General features: G+C 32.3%; 1 protein-coding gene across 6 annotated transcripts in view; it reads right to left on the minus strand.

Annotated features, from left to right (window-relative positions):
- Nucleotides 1-17,255, minus strand: part of LOC148626118 (lysosomal-trafficking regulator-like) — a 72,416-nt gene that overhangs the window by 38,162 nt on the left and 16,999 nt on the right. For 5 of the 6 annotated variants that reach the window (XM_088569775.1, XM_088569774.1, XM_088569778.1 and 2 more), the window contains 16 exons: nucleotides 17,047-17,212; nucleotides 16,713-16,794; nucleotides 12,220-14,792; nucleotides 9,957-10,124; nucleotides 9,213-9,539; nucleotides 7,767-7,833; nucleotides 6,763-6,869; nucleotides 6,312-6,471; nucleotides 5,440-5,712; nucleotides 4,950-5,088; nucleotides 3,945-4,092; nucleotides 3,074-3,245; nucleotides 2,150-2,343; nucleotides 1,596-1,859; nucleotides 1,214-1,414; nucleotides 208-486 (listed from right to left, as the gene is read on the minus strand). In XM_088569775.1, the coding sequence (XP_088425901.1) occupies nucleotides 208-486; nucleotides 1,214-1,414; nucleotides 1,596-1,859; nucleotides 2,150-2,343; nucleotides 3,074-3,245; nucleotides 3,945-4,092; nucleotides 4,950-5,088; nucleotides 5,440-5,712; nucleotides 6,312-6,471; nucleotides 6,763-6,869; nucleotides 7,767-7,833; nucleotides 9,213-9,539; nucleotides 9,957-10,124; nucleotides 12,220-14,792; nucleotides 16,713-16,794; nucleotides 17,047-17,212 (5,320 nt within the window). Of the gene's footprint in view, nucleotides 1-207; nucleotides 487-1,213; nucleotides 1,415-1,595; nucleotides 1,860-2,149; nucleotides 2,344-3,073; nucleotides 3,246-3,944; nucleotides 4,093-4,949; nucleotides 5,089-5,439; nucleotides 5,713-6,311; nucleotides 6,472-6,762; nucleotides 6,870-7,766; nucleotides 7,834-9,212; nucleotides 9,540-9,956; nucleotides 10,125-11,036; nucleotides 11,156-12,219; nucleotides 14,793-16,712; nucleotides 16,795-17,046; nucleotides 17,213-17,255 lie in introns of those variants that run through there. The other variant, XM_088569779.1, reaches the window with a different exon arrangement.

Below are 17,255 nucleotides of genomic sequence, written 5' to 3' on the forward strand. Positions count from 1 at the left end.
TTTGGCTTCTACTGACTATCTTTCAGTTTGCATAAAAAATATATTTTTTTACAAATTCTACCCCAAAAAATGATCTTGTCTTGCTATTCTTGGAATTTTATTCTTCTTACTCATCCCCCCAATCTGAAAACTGGTGATCCCTTTTGACCATATAGGTAGACCCAACTTCTCCTAACAGTAAAATTGTAGTCTATAAATATAACTAACCTGATAAATTTTAAAGATCACATTGATGAGATTTACAGAATGAAACTGTTTTAGGTTCAGCCCTTGATGTGGATGATCATGTCTGACTAACGAGGCTAGAGCATGAAATATCATCACAAGGATGTCCTCATCATATCCCTCCCAGATCCTCCAATGTAGCAGGAGATCCACAATTATAGAGACGTTTCTTATCATGGCTTCAGACTTCTTCCTCATAACTAAAGTACCATCTAGCTCAAAACGTATCATGGATTCTGAGGTAGCAGCATCAAGTAAAACCTTCAATAAAATTTTGTATTCAAGAATTTCTCATAAATAACTTCGAAAAATGCAAACAAACCATTCACTATTTCTTCATTTAAGCCATGAGTGCCTGTGTGGTCTAATTGTCATTTCTTCTGTTTGATAACTTCATTCTAGTACTCAAAAAACATTAAAATTTGAAATTTTAAAAAAATGTAAGGGAGCTAAAATTCAAAAGAAAGATACAATTTAACAAATTTTCATGAAAGTTGTTTGAAGAATTGTTGAATTGGAAGAGTGAATGATTGAAGGTCAATGTATACCATAATGTATACCATAATGTAAACTATAATGTATACCATAATGAATACCATAATGTAAACTATAATGTATACCATAATGTAAACTATAATGTATACCATAATGTATACTATAATGTATACCATAATGTATACTATAATGACTCCCTTCTATAGTAGAGAGGAATGTAAATAGTAAAAATAAAACACTACCATTAACCATTTCATAAACAGAATTACACAGCCAAATGTGCCACACATGAGAATCTTATGAAGTGCATTATATGACTATCATATGAATCAAACTTGATATGATTAACATATGTTAGCAAGTCAATATTTATATATTAGAATCATATGGTAATCATATGAATGAAGTCACATTTGATAATCTTATGTGACGCATTTGCTGTGTAGGTTTTAATTATAGACACATGTATAAAAAAGTATCACCTTACACTGACCTTAACTGTGTGGTACCCTATGACAGCCCGAGAACTTGTCAGAACTCTGTTTAGTAACTGGTTCCCATTAATAATCTGGTAATCTTTGGTCATGTGTGTAGAGAAGTTGGCCATTGAAAACAAGATCTGTAGAGATTTAGCCTGCAGTAATTCATGTTCAGTATCCTTCTGCTTACTGTCTTCCTTATTTAGCTCAAATACCTGAAATCAAAATATGAATAAAATGGTATGGTTTCCTGATGTAACACAGACTGAGTTCTATGCTTAACTCTCACAGAAACAGCTGTAATTGTGGAAATGAACCTTTGTACATATTTATATTAGAAAAAAAACATTGTTTTGCTTAACACACATATTTCACCTTCAGAAAACAATATCATACCTGAGCAACAAGGAACAAAACAGCTTCCATACCACCAGCTCCCTCTAAAGCTTTCTCCAGACCATGATGCCTGTGTCCTATGACTTTTCCCTGACATGTAAACTGTGCTGTTATTGGTTGCTGGATAAGTAAAAGGTCATCCTGAGGTCTTTGAGCAATTCCAAGGTTAGAAGCAAGAGCTGCCTGCATTTCTTGATAAGAATGATCTCTATAGAAGCAGGCAACATCTGGCATCATAGGATTGTATGATACTATCAAGGAAGACTGAAAAAAAAACATCCAAAAATATTTTTATCATATGAATATCAAATAAACTTTTTTTAATATACATGTAAATCAAATCAAAAGCTACATTGTGAATTTTACGAAGATATTTTTTTTAAATAAACCATTCATCTAAATTAAAAGTGTGGCAACCAATTATTGCATGGACAGACTTTATATATTCTTTACATTTCTGGGAAGTCAATTCAAGTACCTCATTAAACTTGATCAGTACTGTACGTTTAACTCCATCATTCAAACTGAAAACTAAACCTATGAACATTACTTACCCTCAGAGAATCAAATTCTATTCTTTTGGAGCCAACCAATATTTCAGTGGGTATCTTGGAGTGCTTTTCCATATCTTTGGTTAACAGAGTGCCATAACTGGTTTCAATTTTAACATTATCACATTTAGTGATAGTGACACAGCTTGGTCCTTGGGCATACAAGTGAAAAACTTCATCACAGCCATGGTTTGAACCTAACACATAATAAAATTAAAAACACAAAGTAGCACCATTGTTGTGCTATGCATACCCTCACTCATACAAGAAGTTGATATTGGAGAGTAACTCAAATTGTTTATAACCTATGCCCCATCTACATGAAACCACACCACCAATTTTGAAATCGATCCACCAATTGGGAGTCAAGATTTTTGTTATGCAAATTTTCTCTCTATCATTTCATTTAGTGAAAAATGGCAAGATCCCACGAAATTGTAGATCAACCATAATTACTTACAACATATGCCCAATCTATATGGAGCTACACACCAAATTTGAAACTGATCCATCCCTTGGGAGCTGAGATAATTGCAATGAAAATATGGACGGACAGAGTGTGATTACAGTATACAACCCACTCGTTGAGTGGGGGGTTTAATAATCTTTTAAATGAAATAAATCAAGTTAATCTAAGAACTTTTTTTATCAAATGAATTGAATTCACAACTTGAATCACTATGTCATTAAAAAATAGGGTTTCAAACTGGACATAAATTGATACCCTGCCATGTTGAGGAGATATGAATCACCAAAACATTAAATACATTTCAGAGATTAAGGTTTTCTACCTGCAAAAGGAAAAAGTAAACAGAACAATGAACTTTCCCATAGGAAAATTGGAAGTGACAAAAAAATGACGGAAGGCTGGAATCTCACAACACTGAACATTTAGTACAAGAGTGACAAAAATTCTGAAAGATGTACCTTCAAACAGCATGATAGAGCTGATAGTGGCACTCTGACTGGATTTGTGTGGATCTGTTACAGCATGACCAACACAAAGAAGTGGTATTCCACTAGAACGTTTATTTCGTACAGAGAACTGATGGTCTAAACTCAGCTCTTGTGACTTCCATCCATCTATAACAAGCTGAATCTGTCAAAACAAAATATAATGTATCTCTTATTAACCTGATATTTCATCTCACAGTTGATCAATGAATATTTTTTTCTTCAACCATTTTTAATAAGTATGTTTTGCACTTAGTAAAAAATTATCAGCACTTTGACAAGGTATTCATTTCTATTCATTCTGAAAGTCTGATATATGTTAGTTATAACTGATAAAATTGGATTATATCAGCATTAAAGATGCTGATTAAAATGGAGTAAGTAACTACATGTCTCGGAAAAAAAAAAAAATTACAGAAACTCCATTTTTTAGTGGAGTCCGAGTTGCTTCTTTGCTTTTGTTACTTTGTATGTATGATTTTAATTACTTTATGTTCTTTGTTGTATATGTCTGTTTTCCATGTCTGGCCTTTGTCCCTGGATTACATTCTTTTGATTACCACTATAACCTTGGTTCCCTTGATTACTCTTTACCATGGGCTGGCCATTTACGTTGCATTGTTTTTAAAACAAAGACCAATGGGGTTTCCCTGATTTATTTCAATTCTAGTATGACTAGTTTCTTCATATTTTTTAACAGACACAATAGGAATTTTCTTGTCTCTTTAATGAGAAAAAAATGTCTTCTGTCTTCAGTCATGTGGTATCTCCACATCAGAATAGTTTTATAGGAAATGCTTCGGTTTTAACATAACTGTAGTCAGAATTCATTAACCTATAATACCTTTCCTCTGAGTATGCATTCCCCATTTCTTTGTGGAATGTCTTCACTATAACCCAGAACTACATGATGCCAATGTCCTTTCATTAGGCATTCTTTTGACATGACATCTTTCAGAATATGACTGCTCTCTCCATATTCAGTTGTTAACCTTAAAGGCATATAAAACAATCAAAAGTTATACTTTTTTCATCATTTGCAATGAAAACCAGATGTAAAAGAGTTAAAATAAGAGAAACTAAATGATATCCCCCACCCTAGTAAACAAAAGATTATGAGATAAGATATCCTCAGGAAGTTGATGTCGCTTTAGTATGAAAACAAATCCCAAAATATGGGACACCAATACAAAACTTCTGACAAAACCGTAATGAAAAGTTGTAGGAGGACTAACAGACAGACCAACAGATATCACAATCAAATATGCCTCCCACAAAGCAGAGGGTATAACAATAAACACACTACTAAGCTTAAGCTGTTTTCATGATTTTTTTATAATGATAAAATATAAACAATCAGGAAAATTCATCCAATTATTTCAGCAAGGCTTAGTACTGAAAAATTTGCTTAATTCTATCTTAATAATTCAATTTGTAGTATTTAATGCTATTTCATTGGTTAATTGACGCTGAGGAACAGTCTAGCAACCATACCCTGGTTTTGTATTTAGACCATGTCCCTTCCAGAACTACTTTTTTTAGAACCTAAATATTGACATTCCAAAACAATTACACTGTAATTATTTGCAGAACAAAATATTATTAATAAACACACAACAAAACATGAACAACAAATTACCACAGTCCATATACAATTTTATGCATGTTAATATAAATTATTCATTAAAGAAACAAAAAACAAAAAAAACAAAATCCCGCGATATTTTTGACAAAACAATATTTGAAAAATCTGTCGTCTGCTTGTTTACTGAGCATGTTTGATCTTAGCTTTGATGTTCCAATTTTGCTTCCTATTCTGTATGATATACAATATTTAGCATTGACTGACCTGATAACAAGATGGCCACTGAAGGTATGTACCCACAATTCCAACATCTTCTCTGTGTTGCCAAGGGACACAAGATGGATACATTCTGAGACTTCAACTGCACTTTTGCCTTGATGGACCTGTTCTTTGGAACCAAATGCTGCAAAAAACAAGAAGTTGCAAGTGTTGTGGTGCTTTTTTTTTGCCATGTGAGATTTCCTAATCTCACCACCAAATAAGATAAAACAAGCAAAATTTGTTAAGTCACAATAAAGCATCTTATGACAAATTTACAGAAGTAATCACAAAATCAATTTAAATGTGAGAAAAGAATCAAACATTCCCAGAAAATGCAAGACTAAGAAATTGCAGACATCCTCAGGTGAGATTTTGAGGTTCTCTAACTCTTTAGACAACTAGAAATCTTATCCTTGGGTGTCTGAGATTTCTCTGCCATGCACTCTCAGCTATGTTAGATTCTTGATGTTTTAACAACTAGTTAGTATAATACCTTCCGTGCTGGTGAAATAGACATGGTTCCCAGTTGTGGATCTAGTAATTTTTACAACATTTTCTTGATCTTCAGATAGTTTTACCCACAATGCAACAGTCATTCCAAGACCAAATGGTGGCCATGGTAACCCCTGAACTGGAATAAACATAGCTGCCAGATCCCATATGTCTTGTGTGGTTGATGTATTAAAGAGATCAAATGAACCTTCTGTTGTATCTGGTGTTGTAACCATAACCCATGAAACACTGGCAAAAAATGGAGATTGACCACCTGCAAATAATACTGTTTAAATTATTTCACACTTCACAAAATACAGCTCAGAAAAAGTCCCTAAACAGTGTTCAAATTAACAATCTTGTGTAACAAGAAAACTATGGCCTTGAAAGAAATATATATATCAATATTACAGAAATCACATTACACATTCCTGAAAATACACAAATACTTTACTTATAAAGAGTGGATTAACATGATGTTAAGCTTTTCTTATAATGAAGGGAGCTATCTGTACTCAAATGACATTTGACTTTGTTGATAAAGCACAGCTCAATGTTGTTATATTACTGATGTGTCTGTATTGAAAGATTAAACAATCTCTTCCTAACTGCACAAGTTTTTTTCCCGAAATAGGCAACTTCCAACTGAATGATTCTGACCCATTCATATTCAAGACCATCTACAAATATAGAATTTTGTTGACACTCCAACCTTATTGAAAATTTATCATAAAATATTTCTCTTTTACTAAATCAACATATCATTTATAATTTATAAATGAATCGAAATTTGGTAACATACAACACTCACAAAAAAATTGAAAGATAAAAAATATGGGAATATCAAGAAAGCAGAAACAAAGATGTCCTTACCAGCGGAATCCGCTCTGGTTTCCCTTCTCCTAAGTGTAGATTGAACCAGACTAGATTTAGGTGAGACATCAAGCGTCCGTTTACATGGAAAGGTTACACTATAATGGGGCTGTGGTTGGGAATTCTCAACAATGGACAGAAATGCTGATAATAACACATCCTGAAGAAAAAGCAAAAATATATTTATTTTGTTAATCAAGAATGGTTAGAAACATTTTTGGGGGTTCTTGGGGAGGTTTGGAAAGGGTATTAGGACAAAGTAATAGGGAGTCTGGGTTCCCTCTTTGATAGGAAAATATTGTTAGTATTCCCCTTTTTTTTTAGACTGCCCCTCTTTTCAAAATTAGCCAGGTACTGGATGAATCATTGGTGTACAACACAACTGTCAAAAGTATGGGCTGATAAAACTGCCAGTGATATATTTATATGCTAGTTTCATCTGTAAACATACCTGTGGTATGACAGAGTAGTTAAACAACTGGAATATTTTCTTCAGTTCTGTCGAGGTCATTCTGTGTTGAGACATCAGTTGTATCAGAGACAGCAATGAACTTCTCACTGTTGCCATGTAAAACAAAACAAACTAGTAGTATTAAATTTTTAATGTAAACCGAAAAGAGTTTAATGTAAACAAAAAAATTAATGTAAACAATTTTTTTAATGTAATAAAAATGCCCTGTAATTTTTTGTTTATGTCTATAAATAATGTAGATTTTTACTCCTACATTGTTTCTGTTTCCAAGTGTAAAAAAATTCAAGACATGGAGGAACCACATTGCTACACCAGTAAATAGTATATTTTCTTAAGTAGCACTCCAGCTAAGGATCATGCAAAATGTGATTCATGGGTAAAAAGCCTACATATTTTTATTTTTGATATTTTGTTTGAAATGTCATAGTAAACAGAAATTAACATGTGGTTTTTCATATAACCTGTGCTCATAGGAGAAAAAAATTATATAGAATGCACTATAGATTTCGAAATTAAGCGAGATAACTCTGTAAATGAAACCCAAATACAAAAGAATCTACTGGATTTTCAGTGTTGATTATCTCCTCAGAGCAAGCAGATTTGAATGAATAATTACACATTTTATAGTATAGACCCCTAAAACAATTTAATTACAAAAATAAAAATATGTAGCCTTTTTGGGGTGAATCACATTTTTCAGATTTAGCATGATTCTTACAAAGACAGCTATTTAAGTGCAACATGCTTAAAGAAATGAAAATACAATCAAACCTCGTCTTAACAACCACCAGTATTCAGCAACAACCTGTCTTAAAAGACTAGGATTGAAATACCCAAGTATATAAAATTAACCTGTATATAAAGACCACCTGTCTTACGGGGCCTGGGACCAAAATTTTTCTCTTCCCTGGAGTTCATTTCAGACAGATTTCACTGTAGAATGCCATTTTTAAAATAAAGATTGTCTGTATCAGTTATACTACCTGAGCTACCAGCCTTGTCTTCAATCATGTAGTTCCAAAACCCGACCAAAATCTCTTCTAGAAGTCCCTACAAGAAGATTCAATATATCCTCTTGTAATTATAATATATCCAAGCATAACATAATGGAAATCATCATGATTGACATATCAGTTGAATTAATGACTGGTATTCTTTGAATTCCAGACCATATTTTTGTTGTTTTTTTTACTACAAATTAATCATCCGTTTTTGTAATATAAAATTATCTTTCTTGGAAATTTTAACTTCCATCTACAGTAATGACTGAATAGCTATCACTATCAGTAACATTCAACATCCATGTCATTACATGAGCATACAGTAAATTTATTTTACAAAGTGAAATATGGAAACTCATTTCATTTAATCTGAAAAACACAAAAAGATTTAGACCAATTGATAGCTGGCTACATTTATAACAAACAAGATTATTTTTCTTATATAAACCAGGTCAATACAAAGCATGTCCAACAATGTGATATTATCTAAAAGTACATTTATTTTATCAATAGTATTGTATATGTGCTACCCAAATCAAATGTTGTTTTGTACTTGGCAGTACCATGAATTTTTGAACTACTCTCTTCAATTTATTTTGGATGGATTTCACTTTAGACAAAAAAGCCTTAAGATTTATGCAATGGCAGTAAGCATTTCCTTTTTTGTATCTTTCAATATCGTTTATTATGAAACTATTCTTTAAAAATTCATAATTTGAACATACTGCAAATATTGGAAAAATTATACTTAAATTCCTAATGAGTACTTAACCTTAGACAAATTGATGCATCTTCCCCCGCTCTCCACATAAACAATATATATAAACGTCTATATATGTTTAACATCATCGAAAGATGGTAAAATATACATTGAATATTTCAGATAACTGATATCCTTCTTCAGCATAAAACTCATAAAGTTCAAGATCAATTGTGGTAAAAGGGAGACAATCCTGGTATAAGTATTAGAAATGATTGTTACAACAATACAGGGTGATTCTCTAATATAACTGGTTAAAAACTTTGGTGGCTTTTCAGGTTTTAACAGGTTTCACAACTAATGGTAACTCTACTTACTAAGGGTTCAAAGTAGAGTTGGTCCGAGGTCCTGGCCCAGGCTTCATAAAAAAATCTCAAATTGAAATTGTCCTCAAATCTTTAATTTCAAGTGATATGAATGGTTGGAATTTGAGTGAAGGATGGATTTGAGGAAAATCTCAAATTGAAATCCTTCATGAAAATGAACCCACGACCCTGAATTCCTTACCCAGTATCTTAAAATTTTCAGTATCAAGATCTTCTACCATCAACTTTATTTATTGACACTAAACTGTGGACTTTTGGTATTTCTCTAGCAGACCATTGATTTCAAATTTAGAAAAATCTGTCATTTTTCACTCTTGAAAGTAACCTTTAACCCTTGCATACCTCTTGACATATTGCCAATGTAGCCTTGTGACTAGCTCTCATAGTCTGTAGCAACTTCTGTAAAACCTGCCCAAGAACATTCACCATCCCCTCTTTATTCTTTATAACAATCATCAACTCAACAAGTATTCTAAATACAGCAGGATAAACTTCTTTATTGCAGCCATTTGCAGGCGATCTGACAGTAGTCTCATTTTCATCTGACCCACATTCAGTATCGCCATAGTAACCACCCTCCCCAACTCTAATTGAATCATAGTCTTCTTCACTGGTTGTGTGTATGTACTGTCTGATTTCATCATCATCAATGTCATCGTCTTTTAGGAACTGCAAGTAGACACAAAACTTCCTGTTTTTGCAATTAGAACTTCTAGTCTAAATACAGGATTCATTTAAGATGCCACAAAGTGTACATGTAACTTGTTTTATGTGTGCATTCAAACTTTTTTCTGGTAGTCTATAATATTAAAAATGTACAAAGATATAACAGTATATTGAATAAAAAATGTAATAAATTGGCAGATCCAGGGGAGATTCTAGGGATCAGAACCCCCTTTTTTGTTATCTGTAGATTTTGCACATAAATTTGGCAAATAATAAGCAAAGAATAGTCTAGAACCTCCCCTTTTTAAATCTCCCCCAAATCTGCCTTTATTATGAGTCATGATATGACGAGAAATCTTTCATAAGAAGGTGCTAAAAATCAAGAGGAGGAAATAAAAAACACAACAATATAACACATACTAGATCGCTGAGACTTTGTAATTTAGTGTGGTCAAGTATGGTTGTTTTATTGGGCATTGCTGACAGTAGAAGTACGTCACAGACTGTCTTAACTTTGGTAGGTGGTAGGTTTGAACAGGCCTGGAATGCTTCAGTAAGTCTTTTCCACATACTAATCTCCAGTCCATCCTGAAACAATGGTAAGAAATATAGTGCAGTGCCACAAATTTTATTCATATTAACCAGGAAGTAAATATCTCACAGAAACAGTAATTTATTTCCATCCTGCACCTACTTCTGACAATGGTTTCTATCAAATATCAAATGCATAGGCATTACCCTTCGAAAATTCTCTGTCTACATTTAAACCTGTCTTAGCAGACACTTATAATAGGAATAAGCTATCTTAAAAACTATGAAAAAAATATCCCCATGTAGTGCATTCTATGTTAAATCAACCTGTATACAAAGACCACCTATCTAACGTGACCATGACTTTGCTTTTTCCTTAAAAGTCTATTAAGAATGTTTGCTGCTTATTTCGAGCCATTAATTTTTTGACAAATTTTCAAACTCCTTTGGTTTTATCTATTTCATAGCATATATTTTTTGCCCAATGATCCCTATTTTTCTTTTCATAATTTCATTAAATACACCTTAAAATGTTATTTAAGAAGTTCTAAGATTTTTTTGTTTTTGTTTTCAATAGATAAAACCTAATAAGACAAAACCTATGGAAATTCAAGAGAAATCCTTTTCCCGCCAAAATTTCAAATGCTTATATCTCCAAAACAGTATTTTAAGACAAGTTTGACTGTACCTCTTCAGTCTTTTAACAAAAACAAAAAACCAAAAAAATATAATATTGTACACAAATTAACATAAAAATTGGCTCCAACACACCCCAGAAAAAAAATTTAAAAGTAAATAAATAATTCAAAATATTAGCTGTAAGACATGATAAAAAAAAGTTATCTCATTCAGCATATCAAAATAAGATAGGACTTCATAGAAGCGAATTTTAAACAGAAAGTACAATACTTTAAACCAATCATTGTGACCTGAAATGGCCTCTGGTATGTTATCATTGATTACACTTACCTTTCTGCCTGTTGACATTATATCAGGTAACTGGACATAAACATTACATGTGTACCAATGTCACATGGCAATGTTCCTACAGTCATAACCATTGACATTGAATCATTTTTATCATACCTGGCAATCAGTGACTGATACTGGGGTATGATAACTGATTTATTAATGATAACTTGGTTTCATTTTGGTTAAAAGTACTGCAATCTATTATGAAAGTAATCCAACTTAATGAACTCAATTACATCAAGTTAAATACTTCTAGGAATAGAGTTGGAAAAGAGTTGGCCTTTCCTTGAATGAATGATCACTACCTGATAAATGTCTTAGGTAGCTAAATGGACAATTAAGAAAGAAATTAAAACATTCTATCATTTCGTAAGTATTTTAATTGAAGTTTGATAGAAAGTTTAAATCTCTTTTTCAAATGTACACTTATCTACGTGTACATAAGGAAGTTTGTCCAGTAATTGTCATTTAATCAAGGGAAGCCCTGTCTGAAGTTAAATATATTACTTGCTGTGAATGGACAGCTTCGTAAAAATCAGCATCTTTCTTTCATGCACTAGTAGTTATAATATCTCAGAATTTTTAATGCTTATAATGAAATGCTACATTTAAATAAATGTTAAAAATATCACACAATGGACTTTTCACAAAAACACAATTTTTTGTAATGACAGTAAATCTCTTTATGTTTGGATAATACGGTTAAGTTTACCAAGGTTGAAAATACACTCAAAATTAATAAAAAGGGACTTTAAGGAGATAGCCCTAGTGTAAGGGACATCACTCTTGAAATCAGTGATATGTTTGTATCATATTCCTGATTGGCCAAATACTGATAACTTAGTGGTGTTAAAAAAAACTGTATTGAAAAATGAAATTGCATGCCATGTACTACTTTCTTGAGTGAAATGTAGAAACTGATAGGTAAAGAGGACCAAATTATACTGTGTTGGCTACCTCCTTTTCAAAGATAGTACTTGTTTAGTAATTTTATAAAATACCACTTAACTATAATTTTTCAGTTGAGCACTATTTTAGTCAAGAAATTCTAAAATAAGTGTCTATAAAAATTAATTTTAAAAAGTAAAATGATTTTGCATACCTAGCCTACTTTATTATCCAATGTAACCTTAAATAGACATATTTTAAGAGTTGGCTCTATGATGTAATATTGTTTTACCTTCCTAATAAGGCTCTTGTACGATGCACTGCATACAATCAATAGTGACTTCATGAGGAGAAGTTCCAGGTAACAACAGCTAGTTGGCAAGGACGCCTTACTGACATCAACATCCAGTCCTGAATCTTCGGAGCCTTCAGGCAAGTCACATTTGTTTGAACACAACAACTGCTTGATAATCAAAAGCAGGGCATTCTCTGCTATCTTCAAACTTGGTGAATTTTGGAAGTGAAACACAAAGCGTTTGCTGTGGAGACAAATTCTAGCACAGGTTTCCCACATGTCAACAAGTAATGTCAAATTCTTTGTCATTTTTTCCGCAAAGTATAAGCAACACAACTGGACATCACAATTGTGAAACATCTGAACAAAATCTATCACACAGTTCTTTTTCCCTAAGCATGTATTATTCAATGTCATACTTGCAAGACCTCCAATAAAAGCTTTAATGACAAGACCATTTTTGGGCAATACTGACTCATCAGCAGTTTCTTTTGAGAATATAACATCAGATTCTGAGAGTTTATCTTCATCTAATATTACAAGAGCTTCAAATACTTTCAATACTGGACTTCGTAAATTTTCATCCTCTAACAATCTACAAATTCTACCGATACCTTTATTTTGCAAAAATTCATGCAAAACTTTGTCCACTTCAAGCAAATGAGGCAAAGCTGAAAGACAATGAACTTTGACCTTCTTCGAAAAATTGACTTCCAGGCTATGTTCCTCCTCTGATGAAAAAGGTGAGGATGTTCTCCCTGTTCCTAAAAATGCACTGAAGGCAAAGGAATAAACTCTAAAAAATAGTTCTTTCTTCCAATCAGCATTGCCATTCATTACAAGGTTCAGCAGTTGTTTTGACATAACTTCAGTCAATTTTTTGTCACTGGAAAACAAGACTTGTTTGAACATATCACAAACAGTCCATTGTGCCATTTCATTGTAGTTGGTTTCTACTTTTAAGCCATGACTTGAAAATCCACTGTCTGCAGTTTGTTGTATCATAACTTTTGAATCAATCCCAGAACTTCCTCGTCTATCAAAACAAAAGCTGCACAGCCTTGACAGTTTTTGTTGCAAAGTTTGTGACTCAATTTCTCTTTTAGAAAAATTTTCAAGGATTACAGCATTGAAGATTTCAAGACTATACTTTTGGACAGGTGTTGAAAATTGTGGTAAGCAGTCAAGCATCTTCTTGGCTATGATGTCTAATTTCATACAACAGCATATTGCTGATTTGTGGAAAGTCCTTAAAACCTCAATTCTAGACAGTTTATTATCTATTTTTGACAAAGAGTCAAGTAGAAAATTGCACCATGATGAAATTAAGCAAGCTGTTGACATCAAATCATTTTCATTTTCAGCAGACAACATTTCTCCATTCATTGTCTGCGAATCACCCAATATATTGTGATGATGATTAAAATATGAAGAAAAGTCACATCTCTGATGTTTTGACTTCTGGCATTTTACTGAGTGAATGTAATGAACTTTCACAGATTTTAATGTGCTCAAAAAAGAGTCTATAATTTTAACAGGTTCGGCATGTGACCAATCAGAATGTTTGTAAGAATTATTTCTTAGCCAATCCAAATGCGTCAACACAAATTGCATTAGAGTAAACCCATTCCCATTAATAAAATCCCTTGCAAGTTGAACAGCATTATTAATGAAAACAATGTTAAGAGGCAGACACTGAAAAACAATATCAAGGAGAATGACTGAACTCAAGGTTATTTCTGTTAAATAACAAAGTTCAAGGTCAAAGGTCACTGTATGTGATCCTTTATCTTTGGAAGTACTGCCTGCCAAAGCCATTTTGATACCTTGAAGATTGTAAATTTGTTGTGCTATGTCCAATAAATCTTGCAGACATTTATGACTAGCGATAATGTTTACTCCATTTTGTTGAACAGCAATGATTCCACATAAAGTCAAAATTAGCCTTAATAGTTTTCTTTGGAAATATATGTTGCTGTTTTTTGTCCATTGACTAGCTAAAATAGGTTGATTCCTAACATCTGACTTTGGATAAAAACTGGTCAGTACTTGGATGAGGTTTGGCAAGATGATAGGTGATAAAAATTTGGATATTGAACTTTGATTCAAATCCTGAAGACAAATTTCTAAAAGAATATTCAGAATAACTTGACAAATCTCTGGAGGATTCATTGCAGTGCAATTTACATCAATTCTAGACAGAATTAAAGAAATTTCCTCGACTTCATCCCCATCACCATCATCTTCATCCTTGATGGTGCGGCCATTAAAATCCACAAAAGGATTCCTTCTAAAGATGTTTCTTGTTCTTTTGTGTTTCTTTTGTTGTGATGGAACGTCAGCATCTTCATCATCAGATTCTGAATATTTACCATTCTCTTGCTTGTTGTCCAAAACTCTCTGATACCTTACTTTGGTGTTTTGCCCTTGGTGCTGTGATTTTTTATGGTTTCTTTTAGGAATGACCTTGTTCCTCTGTTGACACGACTTTAACCATTTTGGTGACTTGTGTAGACGTACAAAACATGACCCTATGGTAGGAAGACCTGTTTCAACTGATGATTTTACATCTGTAAAATCAAAAATAATAGGGCATTAATAGAACATTACGTGATATGCCATCAAGTACAATTTCCTATTTAAACCAAACCATAATACGCTTTTTCAAACTTTGCAAACTGTGTCATATTACAAGAAGAAAAATATTTTTTTCCTTTTTTTTAACCATCTAAATGTTTCCTTGCAAATATTTGTTTTGATGTTTTTAGTAAAATTTGAATTTTCCATATTTAATATACTATCATATAGATAGCAGTAAATTATAGCATTTGTAATAAATTTTAAAAAAAAACTTACATGTGTTATAAATTCCATGTTTTCACTATCAAACTTTCTCTAGCTAAAATGTGATAACATTTAACATTTCTGATGATCACAAATTTTTTGAAAAATTCAAAATAATAAACTATTGAGACAATTTAAATAATAAATTATTGAGACCATTTAAATAATAAATAGGATAACAAATTGGATACCAAAAATACCCAAAATATAACTACTCATGCAGAGAACATTTGGAGATTAATTTGCAAAGAGCATATTTAGAAAAAAAAAGATGGATAACTCTGCACAAAAGGTATAACTAGAAAAATGTAAGCAATGCTCACTAACTTATTATCCCTCACTCCCCCATTAGATAATATGCACCTTTTGACATCCATATTGATTTGGATCAAAATCTAAAATTGGAGGTGCACAAAGGGAGTTTGTAATAAAGGTTCTGTGAAAGTTTCATTCAATTCCAATCAGTGGTGTAAGAGGAGTAATGGATAAGAGGTGGGTCCCTCCATGTTCCCATATTCACCAATAACAAAGTCCATGTTTTGCTATGTGAAACACCCAATTTGATTCAGATCAAAATTTAAAAATAGGAGGTGCACAATGGGAATATGTCATAAAGATTCTGTGAAACTTTCCATTCAGTGGTGTGGGAGGAGTAAAAGAAATAAGATGGGTCTCCCTGTGTAACAGAGGAAAGGAGAAACGGAAGGAAGGATGGACAGGTACACTTATCACTATATTTGGAGTATAAAAAAAGCCAGCATCCCTACACCAAAAGAAGGGAATAAAAGTCACAATATACTAAATAAAGGCATTATTCAATGCCTCCCAAATATTAAAATGACTTAAAAGTCACTCTCTGTAACATGCTTAATTGTAACATAGTACAGCACTTTAAAAATAAGGATTTAAATAAACTTTGTTTTAAGGGAAAATGATTTGGTGCAAAAGATCCTAAACTTTTCAGATACTTCTCTTAAATGATTTGGAGCAAATATTTTAGACATTCTTTACAATGTAAATGTTTTGCATCAACTTTTTCAATTCATTAATAACTCTGGACAATGTAAATGTCAATTTTGAACAAAAAATATAATGTTTGTAAAAGGGAGATAATTTGCTAAACAGGGCTAGCTAGAGAAAAGTGAAGAGAATCTTAATAAATTTATGTATACATATAATAGCAAGGTTTGTTATCTTGTTTTTCTGTTTTTATTAAATGTACAAATGCCACCTTTAGGCTTAAAATTTGAAAAAAATGTCTTTAGTGGAAATTCTTAAAAAGGAGAGGTTGTGATATATTTGGAAGATTACAATAGCACACAGAATTTAATAAAGTGAAGAATCTAAGAGAAGGTTCCAGGAGTTGGAACCCCTTTTTTGTTATTTTTTTTTTTTTTTAGTTCTGGGCAAAATTTTGGCAAAAATTAGCAAATTACAGGCCTATGTCCTATCCACTTTTAGTTATAACACCTGGGCTTGGTCTAATTAAAAATCTCAAAACTGATATTTTCTTCAAATTCTTCCTCAATTTTAAATAAAATCCATCAGACCAACTGAGAAAAAAAGGAATTCTCAATTTGAGATTTTTTTTAAAACCCAGAATGGATACTTGACATGTACTATGGAAAGAGTGAGCTAACACAAACCTTCATTATCAGTTTTGAACTTTAGGCACCATGGCAGCAATGAAACTATTAAATTGCTGAAATCTCTTCCAACAGTAAGACCCTAAAATAATACAGGAAAAAGAAAATTTACAATATGATGAATGATTTTTTTTTATAAAATCTTGCATAATTGTTTATATCCTTTTATTGTTTATCTAACTGTTGTTTACCAGAGAAATCTTTTGTTTGTTTGACAAATTTTTGTAAAATTGTTATAAAACTCAATTTTTAAAAATAATAAATGAGAAGTGAATATGGTTAAATGGCTATATAGAGCCAAGAAAGATAGCCTACAGATTTTACATAGACCAACCTGAACTCCTGACTTATGTATGACTTGCAGGAGCTGCCAGCCACGACCTTTGACCATGTAAGATTCGAGTACTGCAGGGTCACAATCATCCTCAGCAGTGTTTGTAATGTGGATGATATCATTCATAAACTCAGTACACAGTTGATTAACAATACTCTTCATGTCACTGAAAAACATCAAATGCATGAACATGTAGACTGTTATACAGA

The sequence above is a fragment of the Perna viridis genome, chromosome 2, assembly GCF_037379345.1.
Source record: "Perna viridis isolate PV_CMFRI_1.1 ecotype Kerala chromosome 2, ASM3737934v1, whole genome shotgun sequence".
Taxonomy (NCBI): Eukaryota; Metazoa; Mollusca; class Bivalvia; order Mytilida; family Mytilidae; genus Perna; species Perna viridis.